Source organism: Cervus canadensis, chromosome 17 (genome assembly GCF_019320065.1).
Source record: "Cervus canadensis isolate Bull #8, Minnesota chromosome 17, ASM1932006v1, whole genome shotgun sequence".
Taxonomy (NCBI): Eukaryota; Metazoa; Chordata; class Mammalia; order Artiodactyla; family Cervidae; genus Cervus; species Cervus canadensis.
The window spans coordinates 34947730-34974036 of record NC_057402.1 but is presented as its reverse complement, the minus strand read 5'-3'; the positions used below and the strand labels follow the sequence as shown (position 1 = coordinate 34974036).

General features: G+C 56.9%; 1 protein-coding gene across 1 annotated transcript; it reads right to left on the bottom strand.

The window, feature by feature from the left end:
* Positions 1-341: 341 nt before the first annotated feature.
* C17H15orf39 (chromosome 17 C15orf39 homolog) lies at positions 342-10077 on the bottom strand. Its single transcript, XM_043490205.1, is given in 4 exon segments — positions 342-1714; positions 1716-1753; positions 3669-6503; positions 9905-10077. Coding segments are annotated over 3 exon segments (3153 nt in total). The 5' UTR covers positions 6454-6503; positions 9905-10077; the 3' UTR covers positions 342-1384.
* Positions 10078-26307: the final 16230 nt, after the last annotated feature.

The following is a 26307-nucleotide window of genomic DNA, read 5'->3' as shown; positions in this document are numbered from 1 at the left end:
CTAAGATGTGAGAGGGGCTGTCCCAGGGGTGGGGTGGGGGGGATGGGGACAGCTCTGTCCCACTTAGAACTTGGCAGGCATGTCCTTGGTCCTGGGAGAGGGGTATGCAATGGTGTCTGGTGACCAGCATTTCTCGATGGGACGTGGGTCATAGACTAGCAACCCCCAGGACAAACATGGCCAGAGCTAGCGGGCAGAGGGTGCTGGAGAGCCTCGGCACATGTGGGCTGGGAGCAGAGAGCTACAGACTCTGAATGAAGGGCGAGGGACCTGGTGACGACACATGGAACCAACATATGACCCACACCCCTTACCTCATTAAGACAAAGTCAAGCCTCAGGTCCAAAAACAACCCAAATATTTTTAATGTTTAATGGCCTGTCTCCAGGGCCCACAGCCTTATTACAAACCTTAACTAGGCCAGGGGCCCAACTTGCCAGCCTCTGGCTCAGTTCAGCACTCTGCAAGGAGCTAAGCCACAGCAGGCCTGGCTGATGGAGCCCTGGTGTGGGGAGGGCCAAAATCCTTAGTTGACATCTTCGGAGACATCCAGGGCTGAGCTGTCACTCAGCCTGTCCCTTTTAGTCCCTGAGTCCCTGTAGCTGCTTGGCTTCCTGCAAACACACAACTTCCTTGGGAAAATGCACCAGGTCACGGCAGCAGCGCAGGGAAGTCACTGGGTCAGTTCATCACAGGCCAGGGCTTCCCAGGGGTGAAAGCAGCAGGCTCAGGACAAGGATGCCAGCCCCGGGCTGTATCCCTGTACCCCTGTGGAAGGGGAGGGGCTCCCTCAGGGAGCTCCAGACTGGGGGGGTTAGGGTCAAACCCCAAACGCTGGGGCTGCAGCTCTAAGCTTTCCTCGGAAACGACTCTAGAAAGTGTGTGAGCCACGTACACTGGACAAGGGGCCACTCTAAGATGACACACACAGACTCTCTAGAGGAAGGCCCCAGCCGAGATCCTGTCTCCTGTCCTGGGGCAGGAAGCAGAGAGCAAACCGTGATGGGTGTGTGTCGGGCATCACTCCACAACAACCATATGAGGTAGGCCGTGTTGTGCTATTTTACAAAGGGAGAACCGTGGGCACAAGAGGGGCAGTGGCCTGCCCGGTTACACAGCAAGGAACAGGAGCCAGGAGTCAAGCCCAAGTCTGTTGTGCTCCAAGGCCCACACGTTTTCTCTAATAGGAAATATCCTTTCTGATAAACGCCCTCAAGTTAAAAGTTCAGGGGCTCTCAGCCCAGCCTGGGGTGAGGGGCGGGGAGCAGGGTAAGAGCTGGAAAAACCGCAAGGCCGTGTCCACTCCTGGCCCTCAGTAGCTGGAACGGCAGAAGCGGGGCTTAGAGCGATCCACAGATCTCCAAACAGCAGTGGTGACCCAAGGTTACAGCTGGTGGCTCTGGCTGCCCAACAGCTGCGGGCGTGGTGCGGTCCGGTCTGGTCCCGAGGCCTTGTGGCCCCAAGTGGGCAGTGCCAGGCCATTGAGCCAGGCAGATTCGAGCAGGCTGCGGAAGCGTGCCTTCACCGTGGGGCTGGGCAAGCTGGCACCAGCAGCAGGGGTGGGGGAGGCCCCTGGGGATCCTCCCACAGCAGTCGCCTCTGCTTTTTCTGGGCCAGGGGTTGATGGCTTCCTCCCTGGCTTTTTGGCTTTGGGGGCAGCCGACTTCCAAGTCAGGTCTAGGCTCCCTGGCTCCTCTCTGGCCACGGTGGATTCCGGAAGAGGGCACTGATCCAGGCTCAGTGTTAAAGTCACCTGGAAAATGAACATACTGTCAGGCTGTAGACCCCGAACACACTCAGGTCCCATCTTTGGGCCCCCAAAACCAGCTAAAACAGTGGTTCTGCTGTCCCAGGTGAGGGCAGCCCTGGTAAGGTCACAGACATCACGACCCTTCCCAGCATGTGCCCACTGGCTAGACTGTCCAGCCCATCAAGCCAAAAGGGCGGGCCTCTCCTCAGGTGAGGCCAGCACTCTGTCTGATGAGGGCCCCCCGCCAGGGCCTGTCTGGGCACAAAGACGAGAGGAAAGGGGCTCAACAGGCCAGAAACCACTGGTCTGATCTAAAGGCTCACTAAACAGCTATGAAAACTGAGGAACAGAGGGAGCCCTGCCACATCACCCCCAGAGCATTGCCTGAGGGGAGTGGGGGGAGGAAGGGGTGGAGGGGTGGGAGGGGGCTCCTGCTTGGAAGGCAGGCTGTCAGGGGAGCCCTGTCTAAGGACACCTCTGAGGAGCAGCTCCACAAAGATACGGGACGGTGGAGACTGGGGCCCCAAAACACAGCCAGAGGCAGGAAGCTGGGCCCCACTCTCACAGGCTCGGTCAGAATAGGAGGGAACTGTGATGGGCCTGGACCCCACTGCCCAGCAGGCAGCGCAGGAAAAACGGACCTGCCCCTCTGTGGGCCCCAGAGAGCCCAAATGTAGAAATAAGGCTGGCTGGGGGACTTGTGAATGAGGCATTGACACCCACCTTCATTCCTTTTCATCCAAGAATAGAATACTTGTATTTGCATGTTTTTTGCACCCCATTAGGGCAAATGACTCAATTTCTTAAGTGTTCAGTGGTCAGCAATGCTCCTCACTCAGACCCTGAAGCTTCACATCTACACCTTGTTGCCTCAGGTCTCCTCACTATGGAGCCAGGACCAGATGAAAGTCCAGGGGAAGGCTGCCAGGATGGGAAGGGGACAGCAAAGAGTTTCTGCGGAGACAGAGCCAGGGGCCTGGAGGATGGAAGGTCAGGTGGGTGGCGGACTACAGAGGAGGCCTCGGCCTTCAATGCCAGATGTCCTGAAGCAGGACAGGTAGCGACGGACACCACTCGGCGCCATCACCAAAGCCCTGGCTAAGTGTGATGATAATGGTCCACCCGTGCGGCACTGCAGCCCCTCCCGAGAGCAAGGTCCAGCTACCTGATCTGATGCAGAAGACACCCTCAGACACCAGAAGGTCACATGGGAACACACCACGCACAGACTTCATGCGGCAGGATAAAGCAAACCCCAAAACAACACTCCGACTTACAGGCAACTCCAGTGTCTACCTGGGAGGACTGGGGAACCACTCGCTGAGTGCTGGGTGAGTACAGAGCTGCTCGCTGAGCCGGGACAGACTGGGGTGGGAAGCAAACTCAGACAGATGCTCAGGAGGGGGGTTGGAAGGAGTTTAAGGGTCGGGAGAGACCCCAGGTGCATTAAGCCCAGCAAGCAGTCAGGGACTTGGGGCTTGAGCTCAGAAGTGGGGAGGTGGGGCAGGACACACACAAGGGAAATGACCTCAGACAGAACACAGGGCCTGGTCAGAGCCCCAGGAACACCAGAGGAGAAACTTGCACCAAAGATGGAAAAGGCCCAACAGAGGGAGTGAGGGCGCAGGGATCCGGGAGGGAAGGCCACGTTTCCCTGGGGGCAGAGCAGCTGGCAAGCTGACATGCTCAGGGGCTTGCAGAGGAGGCCGTGAAGGTGCTCGTTGACACTAGGGGTGAAGAGGGGTCGGGCCCCCCCCCCTCCCAGAAAGCCAGCCCCTGCCTTTCCCCCCTACCAGGCACAAGTCCTTCCCAGAGGCCCAGGAATCCCTCAGCCCCCAGCGAGGACCACTCACACAGCCCACACACCTGCCACTCGCTCACACAGCTCCGGCGGCCACGGGGGTGGCCCCATGCTCACCCAGCTGGCGGCGGACGCAGTCCCGCCACTGCAGGCCCAGCAGGTCCGGGTAGATGTCGGGCAGCTGGCGCAGCGCCAGCAGCTTCAGCATGCGCGAGGTGCAGCCGTGCAGGGCGCGCTCCCGCAGGGCCCGCTCCTCCGACAGCGTGGTGGGCCGCAGCTCCACGCGGTGCTCCTGCAGCACGTGGTCCACGGAGGCGGGCGGCAGCCGCGGGAATAGCCGCTCCTTCACCAGGTGGATGGGCACGAAGATGGCCCCGGCCCGCACCACGTGGGGGAAGGGGCACTGCTGCGTGCACACGAAGCTCTGCAGCTGCGAGAGCAGCTTGCCCAGCAGCCCCTGCACGCCCTGGCAGTCCTGCCACGCTGCCCGGCCCCAGGGCCCAGACGTCTCAAGCCACTCGCGCAGCTTTTCAGGTGGGGAGTGGGCCACGGAGCCCGAGATGGCGTCACACAAGGATGCATGCAGTCCTGCGAAGTGCTGCTCTGAGGAGTCGGCCGTGGCAGGGGTTGAAGCTGGGGAGGGGCCAGCAACCGGAGCGGGAGCCGGAGCCGGAGCCGGAGCCGGAGCAGGCGACGGAGCTGGGGCAGGCGCAGAGGCGGGGGAGGCCATGGCTACAGCTGGAGGGCTGGGCAGTGTCAGGCCGAAGCAGGCCATGGGCAAGGGCTGGGTGAGCATCTGTAGTCCAGGGGGCACAGGGGTGGAGGTGGGCGCGGGCGCGGGCGGGGCCGGGGCAGGGGCCAAGCTGGGTGCGGCGGGGACCGTAGTTGCAGGCAAGGGTGCTGGTCGGATGATCTTGAACTTTCGGAACATGAAGGCCACCGAGCTGTGGAAGTTGGTCCTGGGGGTGGCCTCTGTGGTCACTGGCACCCCAGGTGGTTCTGGCGCCTCTGTGACTGCCTTTTGCAGGCCCCGTGGATCAGAGACTGTGTCCCCCACACCTGGCACGTTGGAGACGGTGTTCCCTGTAGCTGGCACATCCACGGATGCAGTGGGCTTGGCACGTCCCACGGGATGAGGGACCTTGGTGGGGGGGACCTTGGTGGGGGAGGCCTCAGCGGCGGTCTTCTTCACACTCAAGTCCAGAGCTACCTCCTCCTTAAGTGAGGGGTGCTCACTGGAGGGGGCTTCCTGGGCAGGCAGGGACCTCCCACAGTCTTTGTCGTGGCTCTCATTGGGGGCTGGGGCCGGTTCAGGCTCAGCTGGGGCCTCAGGTGCCGGCACGTCCAGGTAGTCACGGTAGGGGGCCAGGCTGAAGACGTTGTCGATGACCGGCATGGGTGGAGAGCTGGGGGGCAGTGAGCCCTCGTTCTGTGGCAGAGACTGGCGCTCCTGGGCACAGGGTGGGAGTGGCGGTGGGGTGCGCGGAACTGGACTATCTCCGATGACAATGGGTGCCCCGGGGTGCTCATCGAGCCGGGGCTGGGGCTGGGGCTGGGGCTGCTCCTTCCTGCAGCTAGGCAGCCACATCTTCTCCTCAGCTTCCTGCACGGGCTTCTCTGCAGACCTCGTGGGCTCTGAGCACGGTCGGCTGGCAGGCAGAGGCTGGCATGCCCGCTGGAAGGCCCCGGGCTTTGGCAAGGCCTGCACACTGTTCTGGGAAGGCGGCGTCCCTCCAAGCCCTGGGGATGCTCCATAGAGAGAGAGGTCCTCCCGGGCATAAGGAAAGCCCAATGTTTGGGGGGCAAAGTCCAGTGGGCAGCGTGGGGTGAGAGGTGGCTCCAGCTTGAGGCCTGGCGAGGGTGCCGGGAGGGGTGCGGAGGGGTAGGCGTAAGTGTCCAGCCCCACCGGGGGCATATAGGGTGTCTGAATGGCCTGCTGCCTCAGGTAGGGGCTGTTTAGCCCACCAGCCGGGTACCCGGCCCCCTTGTGGGCTCCCAGTGGCTGCAGTGGGAGCACCGGGCCATAGCCGCCCGGCTTCTCTGGGTGGCGACAGGCTGGCGGGCAAGGCACGGGCTGTGTGGGGTGGGGCAGCGGATAGTGCGGGGGCACTGTGTCCTGGCAGGCTGGTCCTAGGGGTTGGGCCAGCTGGGTCCAAGGACTCGGGGGGCCCTCGGACAATGCCTGCTTGGGGTCCCCAGAGTAAGGACTCGCATACTTGGAGGCTAGGAAGCCTGTGCCATGGAGGGTCCGGTACTTCTCCAAGAAGGCCTGGCAGGGGGAGAAGCTCACCGAGGAGTCTTTCTCAGATGCCCCAGCTGGCACCCCACGCAAGAAAGTGCCATCCAGGAACTGGCCCTTGCCAGAGGCTGGGGGCAGAGAACAAGATGGGTCCACTGGTGGTAACAAGGATCCAGTCACCAGTGTCCAGTCAACATCCAGAGGCTTCTTCGGTGCCCCCTCTCCCAGGCAAGTCGAGAGCCCGTAACACAGGGGGCTGCGGTAGACAGGTTTGGGCGCTGCCAGTGGGGGACCTGGGTAGGAGTGAGACTGGGGACCAAAGGGCAGGAGCTCAACCGGGCCAGAGTCCTGCACCTTCTCAGAGCTTTCTGTGGGCGGGCGGTAGAGCAGGCAGCTGGTCAGAAGGTTGTTTGCTCGGAGTGGGGGTCCTGCCATGCTGGTAGGGTACAAGGGTGGGTATGGGGTCCAAGATGCCAGTCGCTCAGACCCTGTCTTAGGAGGAGCCCCCATGGGGCAGGAGAAGTAGGCACCCTTGTAGCTGCAGGGGTCCTGGTTACCAGCAGAGGGGGGCAGGCTGTGGCCGGGCCCGGAGTCTGCCTCTAGGCGGGGCAGCTTCCCATACATCACAGGCCCCAGGGTCCCCAGGGGCCGCTTCTCCGCCATCACTGTGAAAGCTTCAAGCCCTCCAGGGCCCCAGCTACTCAAATGCTGACCTGGGAGAGAGAAGAAGAGAGGCAGGGGCTGTCAAAAAAACAGGCCACAGGCAAGCAACAGAGAACTGCTGTTCTTGCTGGCTCACTGCCATGCCTAAGAACTTGGCACTTAGTAGATGTTAAGTACAATCATGTATGGATACTAAGTACACCCATTCATGTATGGATTTATATATGCTAAGTACATCCATTTATGTATGGATGAATGAATGCATATATAAGCCAACTTTGTTTCTAAAGCTGTAAAACCCTTTGCTTAAAGAATTCTTACACAGCAGCTCTACTATACCCCCACCCCAACTCCAGGAGTCCCTTCAGTTCAGCTTTACTCCACATGACTCCCAAGACCCCTTCTGAAGTTTCAGACTCTGGGGAGCACAGTCGGAGGATCACTTTGCTTGGCTACTCCTCCTGCTCCTACTTCCATCCATATATAGATGAGGAGTCCTGTTCATCCCAAAGTCATTGATGGAAGAGATGGGATGAGAAGCAGGCTTCCTACTTCCCACTACAAGCTCTTAAGTCTCAGATGCCACAGTGACTTCCAGATTCCTACAGCAGCCAAGGTGTGGAATCAGGCATTGTCTACAAATCCAGATTTCCTGTGACACTCTAGATCTCACTTTCTGACCTGTCAGTCTTATTGAAAAATGGCAGAGCCAGACCTGGAACCAAGTCCCTAGGCCCAGAAGGACACATACTGGCTTGGTTTTAGAGAGTAGTAATCCCCAGGAGAGGTGGCCCCGGGGAACCTTTGGTGTAACCCCCACCCTCGAACGAACCCCAGCAGGAGAGCAAAAACTGTCCAGCAGATGGCGCTGTGGCACCAACAGGAAGCTCCCACAAAAGTGCAGGAGAGCAGAGCCTGTGTCCATCCCAGCCCCCAAGCTGCAGTTGTCCCAAGGCTCATGGGGGCAGCACAGGACCATGGAGCAGGTGGGGAGGCGAGAGGCTGTCAATGTCCAGGGAGGGAGCTTTCACAGGTCACAAAGTGCTAGTTGGCAATGACCCCCTTGTACTGAAGGAAAAACTGAGTGCCTGAGAAAGACTCTAAAGTCCCCAAGCAAGGCCAAGCAAGGACTGGGACCAAGGCCCAGAGGTCAACGTGGATTTCCTCAAGGCAGCAGGTACCCCATGGCCCAGGAGAGGTCATCTGAGGCCAGTCTGCTAGAACCACACTGACCTGCTTCTACCTCCCCCAGTGCCCTGTTCCCCGAAACCCTCAGGTGGCTTAGGAAGGATGAATCAGCTCTATCTTGCTATGATTAGGCCATGGGCCAGGTGTCACAGGTTTCTGTCACCAAGCCAAGACCAACCTCCACCCCCCCCCCCCCTGCAGCTCTCTCCCTTCAGCTGGTGACCAATGACACCCATAGGCTCAGAGTTAGATTGGCACATTTTGAAAATGTGCCAAGAAAAGTCAAGGGTATTATGGGGGCCAGTGACCACCCTTATTCCAGCCTAAGTGCCACCAAGGAAGCCAGGCAACACTCAGAGTTGTCTCACCTCCTGGCCAGAATCCAACCTCAGACCAGCCTGAAGAAGTGGATGCTCCCAAGAAGACAGGAAGGGGCATCGGGGCAACAATACCGATGGCAGTGCCCTACAACAGGTGGCTGCATCCCAAGGGGAAAGCCTCCCACCCCAGTGCACAGCGGTTTTGCAAGAAGTGGTTGTATGGTTTGGGGGGGAGTTGAGACCCCTGCCCTTGGGGAGCTCTGGGTTAATTAAGTGTGGGCTCTAGTCTCACTTCCCCCATACACTCCTTGGGACCATCTCCATACCCACCCCCAGCCCCAAGAGCCATTCTCTCCTGGGCTCTGCCCATTGTGTGCCCTTTGCCCTGGGGACTTCCTGCGACACCCCTGGGCCTCGTCCAATAAAGGTGAGGCCACTTGGGACCCCCAAGTCTGTGGGGGGAGATATGAGGGCTCCAGGGAAGCAGCAGAGGGCTATGAAGGGTATGGGGGTAACACGACCTCCTGCTATTAGGAGGTAGAGAGCCCAGCACACACTCCCTCAAGCAAGGCCCTTCTCCACACTAAGCCCAAATGTAGGTGCCTCCTTCCCTCACACACTCCAAGAGGCAAGCAATTATTTGGAGAAGAGCAGGTCTCCAGGGAGCAAGGCCACATCACCCTTGGGGCCACCCAGCGTCTTCCTGACTGAGGTTGGAGCTGGGCTGGGAGGACCATTCTCAAGCAGCGCCCGGGAGAGGAGCCCACCGCCGCCGTGCCATCCCTGCCCTAAACAGCAGGGGGCGCAAACAGCTCCCTGGCCCAGTTCCAACGCCTAAGGGGTCTCCGGGTAGACATTGGGCAAGACCAGGAAGAAGAGAGTGATCCTGCCCAGCTGTGGCCAGCGCCTCTGAAAGGCTGAATCGGCTCTCCTTCCCGTGTTCTCACACCTCCCCCGGCTGAGGTTTTGGGCCCTGCCTACGCTACAACCGCATCTAGGGGCAGCCCAGGCTCTAGCGGTGGGGGAAGGGTGGCGGGATCCGCTCCACCCCCCTGTCCTCTACCTGCCTCGCCCTGAACTCCAGTGCCTGCGGCCCTCAACCGACCTGGCTTTGGGGCTGCCGCTGCACCCGGCCCCGGCGGCTTCCGGGTGTCCCCATGCCCTGCCCGGCAGCGCTGGGGCGCACGTGCACCCCAGCAGGCCGATACACAGGCCGCCACCCATGCAAACCCGAGCCTGCAAGTACGTGCCTGGCCCGTATCTGCACACACGCCCCTCCAGAACTGCGTTCTCCCCTCGCTCGGGGCCCCGCACACATGTGCACGCAGGCAGGCCGGCGCACCGGGCCCCACGGACCGACATCTAAAAACTGGCGGGAGGGCCGGGGCAGGGGGCGGCCCGGCAGCAGAGTTCGGGCAGCCACCGCCTCGGGGCGATCCCGCCAGCCTGGGCTGCGGCCAGAGGGTGAGTCAAGACTTAGCGAGGAAACCGCAGGGCCGTCCCGTCCCAGCAGGGCGCGTCCAGGGCCCCAAGGCGTCTCAGTGCCAGCCGCCCCCCAGGCCAGGCCCCCGCCGCCCCCTCATCTCCGCCCGGGCCGTCCACGTGAGCCGGGCCCCGCAGGAGGCCCGAGGGCTCGGCCTTAGCTCCTCTTCTCCAGCCCCGCGCCGGATCCGTCACCCGGCCTCCAGAGCGCTACCAGGCCCCCGGCGCCTCGAAATCCAGGGAAAGTCGGGGCAGCGGCGCGACCCCTGCCCGCAGCCCGCCCGCCGGGGGCCCCACTCCGCGGCAAGTAAGAGCCACGCCACCTCGGCCCAGGCCCAGCTCGCTCCATCCCGGGACCGGCCGGTAGGGGCGCCCTGGGGCAGCGCCACCCGCCCCTTCCCCACGCGCCGCCCGCAAACTCGGCCCAAGTTTCCGCGCCCGCCGAGTGGGCGAGCTCCTACCTGCAGGGCACCCGGCTTCCCGCTGCTGCTGCCCGGCACCGCGGCCGCATCCTCCAGCGCCGCTGAGGACGCGCGTCCTGGTCCGGCCGGGCCCTGCGCGGGAAGTCGCGGTGAGCACCGAGCCCGGAGCCACCCTCCTCGCTGCTGTTCGCGCCGCCGCCGGGCGCCGTCTGCGGTCCCGGGCGGGGCGGGCTGGGGGCGGAGCGGAGGCGGGGCGGCCCGCTCAGCAGGGGCAGAGCCTGGCCGCGCCTCTGGGAGCTTGTGCTCCCCTGAGCCCCGGGGTGCAGAGGGCCTGCCTCTGCCAGCCCTCCGGGGACCGGGCCGCCGGCGCTACGGACACTCTGTACCCGCCGCTCTCCGCGAAGCCATCGCCCGGCGCGCCCATCACACGCCTCCGTTAGACCCTTCATCCATTGCCACTATTTAGCTCTGTGAACTTGTGCCCGCCACTTGACCTGCTGAGCTTTAGTTTCCTCATTTCGGTAAAACTGGGATTAAATTATATCATAATGGTGGTGTCGTAAGGCTTAGAAGTGTTGGTATTAAATATGTGACTCTCTTGGCTAGTACAGTTGCGTTAGGAGGCTGGAGAAGGGCTCCTTAGTCTGTTCCCCCTCATTCTCGGTTGCAGCTGGTGAGGGCAAATTCCTACAAACCTATCTCAATTACTGTTAGGCCCCATACCTTCTGAGGAAGGGGTGATTTCCCCATCCCTAAAGAGAACCAGGGCTTCCCTGGTGGCTCAGATGATAAAGAATTTGCCTGTAATGTGAAGACCTGGGTTTTGATCCCTGGGTCAGGAAGATTCCCTGGAGAAGGAACTGGCAACCCACTCCAGTATTCTGGCTTGGAGAATCCCATGGACAGAGGAGCCTGGTGGGCTGTAGCCCATAGGGTTGTAAAGAGTCGGACACGACTTGGGAAACGAACACATGCAAAGTGAACCAGGTATAAGGATGCTGGGAGGTTCACTAAGAGGCTTCAGTGAGTCCACTTGTCCTTTAGAACAAATTTCTTTCAGTGAAACAGGTCTGTGCATGTGTGGCCTGGAAGGTCAGATGGGGTGGACCTTTCCCAGCCAGGATTGGGCTGTTACCTAGAGAGGAGCTGGAGGGGTGGAAGGGCTGCCTCTCTGGGCCATCTCATGTTAGATGAGAAGCCCCTTGGTGCAGTGCTAATGCTTTCTCTGATTTTAGTATGTGTGCTGCCGAAGCGAGCACCTGCTGCCTTCTCTGAAAAACCTGGTCCCTTGCATTTCCTGGGCTGCCCTAGGACTGGGGACAGGTGTGTGCCGTGGAGGAGGGAGGGACCAGGTGGACATACCAAAGGTCAAAGCACGATCATGGGGCAAAACCACCCAGGTCACCTGCTTAGATCCCAAAGTTCAGGCCTGCCTGAGTCAGAGGGCAGAGCAGGCCTAGGACTGCAGGTTCCAAGAGTAAGGATGACGCTTGAGCCACTGGAGCTGGGCAGCAGGGACTGGGCACAACAGGGAGGAAGAGGAAGTAAAGGTCACCCGGGGGCAGCAGAAAGGGTGCCACTCAGTTAAGAGCTGGAGGATCCTTAGGAATTGAGTTTGGAGAGAGCTGGGAAGCAGGGACTCAAAGAAGGTTGGGACTTTCCCAAAGTCACGCAGCAGGTTGGGATCAGGAAAGTGCATTTGTGTGTTGACAGCCAGGGGTCATGGCCAAGTCTCAGCTCACAGGCTGTACTTCCCCACTCTTGCTCCTCACCAACTCTGCCCTCCCCTCTAAGAAACCCACTTCCCCGTCTCTGCCCTGTAATTAGGGGTTGGGTGGAGGGCAGTGTTCTCAGCATTCAGGGTCTAGTCTCAGGACTGTCAAGTTGTCTGCTCAGCTGACAAGGTGTTCTCTCCAATCTCTCTGAGCATGAGCAGGGCCCACCCAGGCCAGGATAAAGCTGATGAGACCCAACAGGGTCAGTTAAGATTCTACAGTCCCAGCCCCACTGAGGCTTGTCTTAATCCAGAGACACTTCACAAAGTGTCTTCACTTAATTAACTTAATTATCTTGTCCATTCCTTTTCAGCATCACTTAGATGTTGCCTTTGTAACTTTCTGAACCTCAGTTTCCTTATCTGCAAAATGGGAACCATAAAACCTGCCTCACAGACCAAAGTGAGTGTTGTACAAAATCAGTGTGGGAAGTTGCTGGTAAACCCTAAAATGTTTGTAGGGTGTCAGCTGACCATGAGCTCCTGAAGGCATGACCTTGCCCTCTTCTTCTCTACCCTGAGGGTCATGTGCAGAGCCTGTGGAGAGAGATGCCTATCAAGCTTTTGTTGGATGAAAGAAAGTAACCAGTACAAGGTGGCTGCCTTGGGAACCCCTCTCCCTCCCACTGCCCTGTGTGATTCTTAGCCTGTGGTCTTGGAGAGGAGAAATGGTATTGCCATTGGAACAGTGTGAGCCAAAGCAGAGAAGAGAATACTGCCCTTATGTGGGGTTCCTGGCTGGAGGCACAGTAGAATATAAAAGCCTGGAAGGGAGGACATTCCTCCCCACCCTACCCACAACACACACACACCCTGGGGCTGCATAGACTCCGAAGGCAGATTCTCCTCCTCCACCTCACCCTCAGTTCAGTCAGTCAGTTCAATTCAGTTGCTCAGTCATGTCCGACTCTTTGTGACCCCATGAATCACAGCACGCCAGGCCTCCCCGTCCATCACCAATTCCCGGAGTTTACTCAAACTCATGTCCATCGAGTCAGTGATGCCGTCCAAGCATCTCATCTTCTGTTGTCCCCTTCTCCTCTTGTCCCCAATCCCTCCTAGCATCAGGGTCTTTTCCAATGAGTCAGCTCTTTGCATGAGGTGGCCAAAGTCAGCTTCAGCATCAGTCCTTCCAATGAACACCCAGGACTGATCTCCTTTAGGATGGACAGGTTGGATCTCCTTATAGTCCAAGGGACTCTCAAGAGTCTTCTCCAACACCACAGTTCAAAAGCACCACCCCACCCTAGACACTGATTACTCCTCCTGGCTCCCTGGGAAGGCAAGGTCAGCTTCCTGAACCTCAGCTTGTTACCTACACATGGTTATTAATAACAATGTCACTCACTATAATGAGGCCACACCTGCTATTTACAAATCTCCTTCCTTCCTCACAGGAGCTCCATCTATAAGCAGAGAGACAGAGCAATGTTGTGTCTTTCTCCAAGACACACAGCAACATGCTCCCCAATCCTTTCAGACCTAGCTATAGATGTTGCCTCCTTCAGGGAGACCCCCAGATTGCTATTAAAGTGCTCTGTCCTCTACACTTCCTCATGCTTCCCCTCCTTCCACCCAGCAGAGGAACAGCTAGCTCCGTGCTGGTGAGTCCAAGCTTGCTCTGCTCCCTGAAAGACAGGCCAATGAATCGGAGATGAGGTGCTGAGGCAAGGAATATGATTTTATTTGGAAAGCTGGCTGATGGAAATGATGGTGGACTAATGTCTCAAAATAACCATCTTATTGGGGTCTGGATGCCAGGTTCTTTTATAGATCAGAGATGGGGGAAGTGAGGAAACAAAGGCTGTTAATCGTGTAAATATCTCTTAGAATGGCAAGCTTCAGAAAAGGAATGTGTTCATTTCTTCCTTCCTGCCATCCACAGGTGTACAGGGTCCTGAATAGAGGCACTTTGGTTTATTGGTCAGGCCAAGGGGCAGGGTTCTCTGAGGCAGGCCACTATGTATGATTATAGTAACAAAAGCAATGAAAGGCAAGTCAATGAAACAGTTCCAACGTGGAGTCAGAATCAGCATTCCACTGCAACAGTGGGTGAGCAAGGCAAGAAGGCAAGGAGTTCACACTCCTTGAATGTGGCCCTGTGCTGTACATCACATGATAGATGTGATCTCATTTAAATCTTACAACAAGCATATGAGGCAGGAGTGTGAAAAACAAGCAAACTGAGGTGTGACCTGCTGGCCTGTGTCACGTTAGGCAGGCCCCTTAACCTCTGAGTTTGCTCATCAGTCAAATGGTCATGATTAGAACATGTCACAGAGTGCCTGCAGATCCAAGGAGTTCACAGCTGGTTTTTTATAATAAATTCTCAACCAGTGGTAGCTCTGGAGGGGGAGGGGGAAGCGGCTTGCCCACAGAGAGAAAAAAATGGAGGAGCTGGGACTTTCCCCGCCAACCCCAGACTGTGTGACCCTGAACCCTTCTGAGAGAAGGCTTGGGCACAGCTGGTGGTCAGGAAGCCTCTGCCACCCAAGTGCACAGAGTCTGAGGAGAGCTCTGTCCCAGTGGCTGCTGGCCTGGGTGCCAGGCATCTCAGGGGGTCGGGACTGGATAGGACCTGGGGTGGGGCAGATTCATAGGATCTGATCAGTGTGTGGTGAGCCACTTCCCAAAACTGTGCTGGTAAACCAGAGTTTCCTTCTGCATGGGGGGCCGGGTTGGGGGAGGAGGGCAGAACTTGTTATTCTGCCTGGATAAGCAGGGAGTGGGGAGTCCCTACAAACTCTGGAGGAGCCTGAACGCCTCTCCAGAGGAAATCAGAGTCTCTCAGAGGGGGATCCCAAAGATCAAGAAAAAGGGACGGCCTTTCACTAGGCCACTCTGAAGACCATGTACTGAGGTGGGGGGGGTGGGGGGAGCCCTCTGATTAATTGACAGCCAGGATGGATGGACTGTCCTTCCTCTCCTTCCTTCCACTGTTGAGGACCCCCAGGCTTTGTGCTGAGTAGGACCCTGGTGCTGTTTTCCTGTCAGTGAGAGAGATGGCTGTAAAACAGACCATGGCATTCCAGCATGATGTATGCTTGTGTCGGGGAGGGGCTGCTGTGGCCCAAGAAGCCCGAGAAATAGGGTACTGGGCCTTGAATCAGGAAGGGCCCCCTATCTGACTGTGCCAAAGCCAAGCCACTTGTGGTTGGGGTGGGGGTGGGTGGGGGTCTGGCTAGGTGCTGGAAGCAGTGGGAAACATTCCCTCCCTAACTCCAGGAAAGTGATTCTAATGCCTACATCTGACCCTGTGACTACACCACTGGGAAGCCATGGCTCCCCAGTGCCCTCAGGGTCCAATTTTCCACTCTGGCTTCTGCCTGTCTCCTGACTGACCCTCTCCAGCTGGCCTGCCACTGCAGCTCCCAGAGTCCAAGTTCCTTGCCAGGTGACACCTGCATGCTTTGGAAGATTCTCTCCCTGGACCTTGGCTGCCTGTCTAGCTCTTTTTTTTTTTTTGCTAACTCCTGTTGGCCTTCAAGGCTCAGCTCAGGTCCCTTCCTCCAAGAAGCCTTCCAGAACTTCAGGCTCAGTCTGGTCACCTCTTCTGAGGCCTCTTACCATTCTGAATTCAAGTCCATGCTGAGCCACTCAACTGGCTGCTTGCAAGCTGGGCTCCCCTGCTAACCTGGGGACAGACCTTGTCCCCGGCAGGGCCTAGGTCTACCTGAGAGCTGGGACTCCAGTGCCCAGCACAAGGCTAAGTCAAGCCATGGTCGTGGAGTGAAGGGTTCATGGCAAAGCGGGACTCTGCACATCTGAAAGGGAAGAAAGGCAGCAAAAGCTCCCCAGGCCCAGAGGTGAGAGCCTAAGAGGAGCCTTTGCTGCAAAGGCTCCCCTGCATGCCCTCCTCCACCTCTCAGAACCAGCGTCAGCCCATTGGTCAACATGGGGAAACTGAGGAGCTGGGTTCAGGTCTCCTGAAGGCCTGTCCAGTCTGAACACTGGCTTCCTTCTTGTTCCGCCTCCCACCCCCAGACCAAGGAGGGAGAAACACCTGGCTAAGCTCCACCTGGATGCCTGCAACCCCTTCCTTGGAGGACCCCAACCTGGAGCTGGGGTTGTGAGGAGCAGAGAAGAGCCCCTGAGAGACAGGGAGAGGCTGACGCACTTCCCCCTCGCTGTTGCAGGAGGCTGTTCCCCTCCTCACCGGAGCCTGGACTCCTGCCAGCCTCTCTAATCACCTCCTTTCCTTTCCCCATCCAGGGCCTCTCTCTGGGGATCCCCTCCCCTGGCCTCCATGCCCTGGGCAGAACAGCACAGCTGTTTCCAGGCTGGTGGTTTGGGCCTGAACGAGCTGTACCCACAATCCTGACTCCTGCCCAGAGCGCGCCTCACCTCGGTCAGGCTTTGGCCTCCATAGGGAATTACCTTCCCCAGCTCCCCAGTTCAAAGGTCTTGGGAGACTGCCAACCCAGTTCCTCCTGGCCCTGCCTGGGCCCACTGCTGGAGCACCCTCTTGTCCTACTGTGGGCAGGCCAGGTGGACTGTCCATCGAAGCCTTCCTAAGGCCAGCTGGGGCAGTGGGGTTTGGGCTGGGCGGTTGGCACTATGCCCTCGTTAATGGCCCACTGGGGTTTCCATCACTTAGGGCTGGTTACCAGGCAACTGCATCCAAGGGCTCGGCTCTGGCTTCGGGCTGGCACAGCTATTGCTGCCGAGTGGGGAGCCATGCAGTCAGGCCAGTTGAGGCCAGGGTCCCTTCAGGAGGCTTCATGTTCCTGGGAGGAGAGGGGGTGATGCCTCAGATCTGCAGCCTCAGAAACTCCTGATTGTTTTCTCAGCTTAGACCCACAGCCCTGCCCCATTACAGGGGTCTCCAGGGTCTCCCACACAAACAGCCATACTCAGGTTTCCGGGAGGCTGAGTGGGAACAGAGAGGGGCACTTTTCCCTCTTTTAGGGACTGAGGGTACTACCCTGTGGCCTGAGGTGGGGACACGAGGAGTCTGTTTTCCCAGGTTACAGGGTTTGGGCTTTGCCTTTAAATCCCGCCCTGCCTCTCAGTGGTAGTGTGACCCTGGACATGTTGATTGCCTGAGACTCAGTTGCCTCAATGTAGAAGAGACAGGTTCGATGCCTGGGTTGGGAACATCCCCTGAAGAAGGAAATAGCAACCCACCCCAGTATTCTTGCCTGGGCGATTCCAGGGACAGAGGAGCAGGGCAGGTTACAGTCCGTGGGGTCACAAAAGAGTCAGACGTGTAGAATGGGATTGTATCCCTTGGCTCATGAGGCAGTGCCCAGTTTATAATGTGCTCCAGTAGCGCCCGGCACACAGCCTCCTCTCCCTCCGCACCTGCTCATCCCCTTCCTCCAAGCCCCGCCATGCCCTCAGTTGCAAGCGTCCTGCATTCCTAGGAGGCAAGTATCACAGATGTTGACAGCCCACACGTGGGTCACCCAGTATTGCTAGGTGACCCCAGAATGTGCCATCTTCATGTCCAAGAATAGCTTTGTGCCCTGCCCTTGCCCCTTTCTTGCCCTACTCCTGCGGAGTTGATTTTTCTTTTTTTTAATCTAAAACTCATTGAGCCTTAATTATGTCCTAGGCACTGATTTAAATTTATCAGCTCTATAAATATTAAGGACTTCCCTGGTGACCCAGTGGTAAAGAACCCGCCTGCCAAGGTAGAAGACTCAGGTTTGATGCCTGGGTTAGGAAGATCCCCTGGAGAAGGAAATGGCAACCCACCCCAGTATTCTTGCCTGGAGATTCCACGGACAGAGGAACGGGGCAGGTACAGTCCATGGGGTCACAAGAGAGTCAGACATGACTTAGCAACTAAACAATAATAATAAATATTAATGTGATCAACTGATGTAATCCATTTAATGGGTTAAGTCACTTAATTCATTTATTATATTAATCCACTTAATGAATTACAGAAGGTAAGTGGAGGTGGACCTACAGGAGCTGTGCAGGGATGGGAACCCAGGCATGCTTCCCTCCCGTACGAGGGTTGCTCCAGCTGTGCTGCTGGGTTGGGTGCCAGTCCTGCCTCCTGCCACAGAGCCAGCCTGGCTGCTGTCACCATGGGCAGGTCAGAGTTTTAGGAAGAGCAGTGATGGCTAATTAAAACTTTGGCTCAGGGAGGCCCCCTTGAGATAGGGATTGCCTCAGTCAGCTCTCTTGAGGAGGTCCCCTAATTGGACCCCTGAGCCCTAGTAATGATGCAAACTCACCAGGCCGAGGGTAACAGGCAGGGAGGGAAGGGAAAGGGGGAAGGAAACAGGTTGGCAAAAAAAATAATAACAACCCCCCGCCCCATTGTGAGGGGAGGGACTCAAGAGTCTACAGACTGTCTCTTAGTTGCTGTGAACTTTGGATGGGTTGCTTGATCTCGCTGAGCCTCCAGTTCCTCCTTCAAAAGTGCAGACGATAGAAACTCCAGCCCTGGAGGGTTACTGTGAGAAGATAAGCTTGGAAAGTACCTAATGTGGTGCCTGGCTCAGAAGTGGGGACTTGGAAAATTGGAATAATTGTCATCGTGTTATTAAACCTATATTACTACCAGTGGCCTTTCATACCCACTATCTCACTGACTTCTGAGAGCATCCTAGGAGGAAGCAGAAGTGGGGACAAGCATTCACCTGAGGGATGTTTAGCCTCCCAGCTTTCTCTCCTGATTACCTGACCTGGCTCCTGGGCCCCCTGAGGGAACGGTGTGGAGGAGCCAGGGCTGCAGGTCAAGCAGAAGGTCACAGAGCTGTCTGGGATGCAGATGGAACCAGAGCCTGCAGAGCAGAGAGGACTTAACTAGGCAGAAAGGAGCAGAGAGAGTATGCTTTGCGGGGTGGTGGTGGTGGGAGGGTTGGGGACAGCTTTATAAAGGCCTGGAGACCAGACAGAATGCAGAGTGTGGTCAGGAGCCACGGGGCATCAATGTGGCTAGAGCTGCCATGGGCTGAGACACCTAGGCTGATGTGAATGACAGTCAAATACTGTTCTACTGAGGCCTGGGTTCTGGCCCTAGGTGAACAAAGACCTTCTAACTCCAGGGTGCTGAGAATTACTGTGTCAGAAAGGTGGGCTGTGAAGAGAATCCTTAAAAGTCACATCAAGATGGCCATACTAACTCCCCCCGCCCTCTGGGCGGCAATCTCATCCCTTATCTGTGAGCCTCCTTCATTACAGAGCACAAATCCAACTCCCTGGGCTCTCCAGGCCACACGGGTCTGTTCTTGAGGGACAGGGCCCAGGCCAAGATCCAGAAAGAGTCAGGGCTGGCATGAGCCCCAGACCCCTTCGCAATGACCCAGCTCAGTGACTTCACCTCAAGGGGCCCCAGCCCCACACCTGCCACCCCAAACTGTTTACCACAGACTGGGACTTGAGCCCATGTGCATGGGACTCAAACCCAGCCAAAATCCACGGTACCTGGTTTCAGGACCTAATGAAGCTCAGATTCTTGATGTCTCATGGCAGAAAGAATTCAGTGAGAGAGAAAGTGATAAGTAAGAAGGGGTTTATTCAGATTCAGAGAGAAGCATATTCCACAGACAGAGTGTGGGCCATTGCAGAGGGCGAGTTCAGCCGCCAAATCTGGCGTGGTTAGTTTTTATAGGCTGGGTAATTTCATATTCTATGACAAGTGTGTTCTCTTGGCAAAACTCTTAGTCTTTGCCCTGCTTCATTCTGTACTCCAAGGCCAAATTTGCCTGTTACTCCAGGTGTTTCTTGACTTCCTACTTTTGCATTCCAGTCCCCTATAATGAAGAGGACATCTTTTTGGAGTGTTAGAACCATTCAGCTTCAGCTTCTTCAGTGTTACTGGCCGGGGCATAGACTTGGATTACCATGATGTTGAATTGTTTGCCTTGGAGATCATTCTGTCGCTTCTGAGATTGCATCCAAGTACTGCGTTTTGGACTCTCTTGTTGACTATGATGGCTACTCCATTTCTTCTAAGGGATTCCTACCCACAGTAGTAGATATAATGGTCATCTGAGACAAAGAGCCTCTTGATGAAAGTGAAAGAGGAGAGTGAAAAACTTGGCTTAAAGCTCAACATTCAGAAAACTAAGATCATGGCATCCGGTCCCATTACCTCATGGCAAATAGATGGGGAAACAGTGGCTGACTTTATTTTGGGGGGCTCCAAAATCACTGCAGATGGTGATTGCAGCCATGAAATTAAAAGACACTTACTCCTTGGAAGAAAAGTTATGACCAACCTAGACAGCATATTAAAAAGCAGAGATATTACTTTGCCAACAAAGGTCTGTCTAGTCAAAGCTATGGTTTTTCCAGTGGTCATGTATGGTTGTGAGAGTTGGACTATAAAGAAAGCTGAGCACAGAATTGATGCTTTTGAACTGTGCTGTTGAAGAAGACTCTTGAGAGTCCCTTGGACTGCAAGGAGATCCAACCAGTCCATCCTAAAGGAGATCAGCCCTGAGTGTTCATTGGAAGGACTGATGTTGAAGCTGAAACTCCAATACTTTAGCCACCTGTTGCAAAGAGCTGACTCATTTGAAGAGACCCTGATGCTGGGAAAGACTGAGGTCACGAGGAGAAGGGGATGACAGAGGATGAGATGGTTGGATGGCATCACTGACTCAATGGACATGAGTTTGGGTGGACTCCGGGAGTTGGTGATAGACAGGGAGGCCTGGCATGCTGCGGTTCATGGGGTCGCAGAGTCGGACACAACTGAGTGACTGAACTGAACTGAACTGAATTTCATATGCTAATGAATGGGAGGATTATTCCATCTATTTTGAGGAAGGAGTGGAGATTTCCAAGATTTGGGTCATGCCCACTCCTTGGTCTTTTGACAGTGCCTTGGAACTGTCATGGCACCTCTGGGTGTGTCATTTCACTTGCTGATTGAGGATCAAGGTCTAGTCTTGTCTGCCATCTTGGTCTCATTTGATTCCAATTGGTTTATTTGTGTCCTTGGGCTAAAACATTCTTTTAGAAGTTTGTGCCCTGTCCCCTTCTCTCCTGTTACACCAGGACAGGGTGATCTTCCTCCTCCTCCAGTCTCCCTGGAGCAGAGCACTCTGCCCCCCAGTGCTCAGGAAAAGATCCATTCCAACATGTGTGGCCTCAGAGCACAAGTCTTCTTGTGGAGAGAAAGCCAGGGCCAGGGCTGGGGTGTGGAGGAGACCAGGATGTCACAAGACAGCTGGCCAGGGCTGGTAAATCAACAATTCCTGAGCAAACACAGCCGACTCTGGCCCTGGGCCTCCTCCTCACCCTCTGTGGGCAGCCCCCTCCCCTGGGCAGTTCCTCCCTCCTGTCAGCCAGGCCATCTGTAGCTCACTCAGCTCCAATTAGCTCAGTAATTAGCACCTCATCAGGCCTGTCTGCCTTTGAACAGCACCCCTGGGAAGGGGTTTGAGGAGGTCCCCATGACCTCAGGGCCCAGGGCTGGGGCAGGTTCAGGCAGGCCCAGGGGCCAGGCTGCAAGGCCCATCAGTCTCCCTGCACCCAGAGGTGCCCCCAGCCAATGTGGGCTTCCCAGCACAGGGCGGTGGAACCATCTAAAGAACCCCTCTGGGATTGGAATAGGGGACTGGGAGCCTTGTCCTCCCAGGACAAGGCTTCTCCCAGTGATCCCTGGGACCCTTCTCAGCGCCCACACACACCTTCTCACCAGCTCTACTTATTTAGGGACCCCTGGCTGGCTGGGATATCAGGGTGATAGGCAGGGAAAGTTAAGAGGACAGCTGATTCCCCACGGGAAGGGGGCAAGGGAGCCAAGGGTGGGGTGGGGACGGCTTGTGGCTGGTAGGGTCAGAAAGGCCCCACTGTAGGAGACAAAAGGAAGTGACGCGATGTGAGAGGTTGTCAGGGTGTGTGAGGCCGCAGCACAGTGGAGAGTCTCTGGGGTCAGGGGCAGGCTGAGATGTCCCCTGACTGAGCTCAGTTTCCACGTCTTTAACAATGGGACAGTCACAGGAACAGCCCTCAGGTTCCAGAGAGAATCACAGGATGTGAGGTGTGGGGTGAGCCATAGGGCTATGGAGGAGGCAGGCAGGCAGGCAAGTGGCGTGGGGTGACCCAGGCCATGGGGCAGGAGATGAGTGTCACAGCTTTTGTCTCCATCTCCCAGACTCAGAGCAGCACTGACCCAGGGAGAGAGGTCTTGACAGGAATGGGGGTCCCACCAGGTACTCTTAGGCTTAGGGGAGGATGTGAGGGAGGGCATATCAGGCCCAGGTAACCAACCAGTTTGGACGGTGCAGGGGACACAGACAGGCAGGAAGTCAGCCTCACCCCAAGCCAAAACCCACAGACCAGGGTGGCTTGGGGCTGATACCGGGCTGTGGTCAGCCCTGAGACTGGAGCCCGAGCAGCCGGAAAGGCAAATACAGAGCAACTGGGGGAGGATACTTGGCGGGCGCATGGTCTGCCCCTGCAATGAGTCCAGAAATGTCCCACTGCTTTGAAACTGCTGCCTCACTGTTCTGGTGCCAAAACTCCCCATCAGTGCCTCCTTCCTGGGGATAAGCATGGCTTTCTTAAGGATGCTCGGGTGGGAAAAAAAAGCCACCAGCCACTTAACCCCGTCCCAAATCCCAACTTGCCACTCGTGGCTGTGGGACCTCAGGCAAGGAGGCCCTTGACCTTGCTGAGCTACAGGGTCTTTGACTGTTGAACTGATGCTCCTGCCCCAGCTGAGGCTCAAGTGCCCAGTATTCTCGGGTGCTTGATCGGGCCCGGCAGGCAGTAAGCACTTAGGGAGCCTGTGTTCCCCCTCCTTCCTCAGGCCAGTTCCTGAGAAGGCCTTGGGACCCTGAGAAAGTGCAGGGTCCAGGTCTGCTTTCCCTTCTCTAGAAAGGAGAAGTCCTGTGAGTCATGGTGGGAAGGCCAGAAAGCCAAAACCACCACCCCCATCCCTCCTCCCTCCAGAGGCTCCCTGCTGGAGGGGAGGGCCAGGCAGACCCTTCCAATAAAGCCCCTTGCTCTCAAGCCTCCAGTTCCCAGCCCATCTTCATCCCCTCTCCAGTTCCAGCTCCATCCTCACTCCTGTCCCAAGTCTGAGGAAACAACCAGGAAACATACCAGGGTGATCCTAGTAGGGCAAAAGGCCTTGCAGGGGGCTTGTTCAGTTAAGGCCAAGGGACTCAGAACCCCCCGTAGCTCCTTGCCTCCAGGGGGCAATCCGGGGTTCCCACTGCCCCTGGCCGGGTCCTCCTTACCCACGATGATCTTCTGAATGCACCCTCAAGTCCACAAGGGCATCCTCTGACCTGCACCACGGGCGCTGATGGCGGAGGGCGGAAGTATGAGGCTCTGGTCAGCCTGTGCCCTGCCTGTGACCATGGCCCCAGTTTTCCCTAGAAGGGGCAGCATAAAGCCTTGAGCACCAAGGGCAAATGTGAAGGCATTTGGGGGGCAACTGTTCCCACTACTCAGCTCTACTGAGGGGGCGGTGGGAGGCAGCAGGGGAAGCTGGTGAACCCAGGAAGAGGATCTGGCTTGGATGTGAAAGAACTGGTCCGCTCCCTGGGCCCGTCTGACCACAGCCTGTGTCTGCCCTCCACGAACAGTCTGCTTCAGTCCTCAGTCAGGGCCGGCCCAGAACCGGGGCCACTTCTCATCCACTCCTGCAACCCCTTCAGTCCCACGCACTCCTGTGGACTTTGAGGGGCCCTCTGACTGGCTGACTCCAAGATGCCAGTCAGGGTGGGTGGAGTGCTAACCACCACCCCACCCCCAGGGCTATGGCTGGGAGCCAGTCCCTGGGGAGCCAGGACCATCACTGTGATCTGATACATTTCTACCAGGGTGCGGGGCTGTTCACCCCTGACAGGTCGAGACAGGCCTCAGAGTAGACCGAGGGCCCTCCCTGAGCTTAAGAATGTGCTCCCGGGGCCAGGGCACTGAAGGTCAGAGGCCCACACTCTGGGCTGGAGGTACCCCGTCCTCAGCTCACATCCTGCCTGTGCTGCTTCTTAGCTGTGTTGCCTTAGGAGAGTCACTTTACCTCCCTGAAGCGCAGCTTCTGTGGGTATAAAATTAGGATAACTGCCCACCCACCTTGTGGGGCAATCAGGCAGACTAGGTGACAGTGTGGATGTGAGGAACCCAGAGTGAGCTGGAGGTGAATCCAAGGGGTGGCGGGGGTGGGGGGACCGAGCTGGGCTGTGCAGCTGGGGGTGCGCATGCAATTGGGGGTCTGGGCTGGGACAGCAAGAGTGCCCCCTCTCCACCGTACAGGCCTGCCCCCTCCCTAGCCCTCACTCAGCCAGACCTATTCCCGCCTCTACCCCTCCCCATTTCCTGTCCAATCTCCTGCCCACCCTGCTGCCTGTGGACTCTGTCCAGGGCTGTTGACTCTTCTCATAACAAGGACAACATCGGTCTAGAGCCTCACAGTTCATGGAGCTCAGTGGACTGGGGTGGACAGCAGTCGCTAGGGCTGTGGGCTAGTAGGCCAGTCGTGCAGGTGCGTGCAGGTGGGTCCCAGGTGAAGGGACCTGCTCAAGCTCTCACTGCCAGGGAGCAAAGAAGCAGACCCCAAGCTGGGTTTCCTCACTCCCAGCCCTGTGCTCCTGCCAGCATGCCTAGAATGGAGCCTTCCCGGCCAGGCCAGACTCACGGGAGCTTGGAAGACCAGGAGCAGACGTTGCAACCACTCAGAAGCACAGCCGCACACGAATGGACACACCTTGGAACATGGAACATCGTTGGAACACACCTTGGAACATTCATTCTTTTCCCCATTCATTTATACATTCATTGGCTCACTCACTTGTTCTTTTTTTTTTTTTTTTTAAGGCTGACCCCACGCAGCATGCAGGAATATTAGTTCCCTGACCAGGGATCGAACCTATATCCCCTGCAGTGGAAGCACGGAATCCTAACCACTGGCCTGCCAGGGAATTCCCCCTTTGTTCTGTGTCCTGCACTCTGCCAGGCCTGTTATGCCAAGGTATGCGTGGCCTCTGTGTGTGTCCACAGGACCCACTAGTCACTCAGGATCCTGAAAGCCCCCTAGCCTGGGATAAGGAAGTGTGGATAGGGTAGGTGTTGGGGTGGGGGTGTCCACAGCCCTCTACTCTGATTTTGTTCCCCTGACTCCATGCCCACCCTCCCCCATCCCCAGCCCTGCCCCTGCACTCACTGCTTTGGGGGTTACACTGAGTTCCTCCACCAGACTAGCAAAGGCGAGTTTGCATGCTGGCTGCACCCCAGGCAAGCTTTGTGAGCTCAGGTCAGTCACTGGACACAGTTGGCTGGTTTTCTCATCTCTGAAACGGGACTCTTACACCTTTCTTCCTTTCTTATAGTGGAAGCAAATGAAAAGCACAGCCCTCACTGGCTCCCCTTTTCCCACTTGAAGCCCAGGCTGCTGCCTCCCCATCCATACCAAACTGGAAGGCCTGTACCGTATAGACAGGGGTTGGGTCGCCTGACTCTCAGTTTTCTCATCTGTAATTTAGGAGTAAAAATACTCAATGGTATGTTGTGAGACTAAATTAGAAAATCAATGTATCTGGTGCACAGGTTCATTATAAACAATAGGAATGGATAAATAAAAACAAACCCTCGAGTCTGCTCTAACTTCAAAAGGAAACCAAACTCTGATCAGAAAACGCAGATGCTGTGTGGCTCATAGTATATCCCTTGAGACTCCCATCATGGGCCCCATTTCTGTCTTTGACATCCCACAGGCTGGACGCACTTGTGGAGGCAGGCTGCCCAGAGGAGGTGGGCCTACGGCAGCCCCAGAAAGAGGCAGGAGGTGGAATTAGGAGTTAGGATGAGGCCCTATGGGCCTTTCTCTGACTCAGGATGGTCTAGAGCAGCAGCCTAGAACCCTGCACTGTGTGAGGGACCCAGGCGGTTGCTGCCGGAGAGGCCTCAAGTCTTCAGCTTTCAGCAGAGGCTCCACACAGGGCCGCTGCCAGCCCACACAGTCTGGGGAAAGGCACCACTCTGGGCAGACAGAGCCCTGCGCCAGGGCACCAGACACGGGATGCAGAGCGTGTGCTGGACTTCAGGGGCTGGGCATCCTTACACACTGCCCAACCTGCAACTGGCAGGGACCAGTGACCTCCCCAGTAACTCTGAGGCTGGCAGAGCAGCTTCTGTTTCTCCACGCAGCAGCTCGCCCTGTGCCCATCGCCTCCAGGCCCACTCCTCCCCAAGCTGGATCCCGACACCCACTCCAACCCCTTAGCTCCTCAGCACTGTCGGGCACAGAGCAGCATCAGTGTTGGGTTTCCACCAAAGGTCAGGAGGATGGAGAGGAACATCACAGCTAAGCACTGCAGGCAACGAAACGGTGGCCATCTTGTTTTAAAACCCATCAGCTGTTTCCTGTCCTGCCACACCTGACTCAGGCCACAGCTTGCAGACATCTTCTAGGGTTTCCCCAACCCTTGTCTGAAATTCTTGTTCTCTCACCCTCATTTGTAGCAATTTAGCCTCCCGCCCCCATCCCACCCCCACCCCGGCAAACCAGCTATGTCTCTGCATTTCTGAGCCCGCCCAGGCAGCTTGCTAAACTAAGGGCACCTATCAGCCCAGGCCTCGCAACTTTCAGCTGCAATGTCTCTCTTAACAAGCTACACCCGTTCACAGACAGCGCTTTCCTGCCCACCCACGTAGAGAAATGGACAAGGAAGGATAGGAAGATTTATTCCTCTGGGATTTATTTCTTCTTCTCCATGAGTTTGGTCACTTTTCTACCTCATTTTTA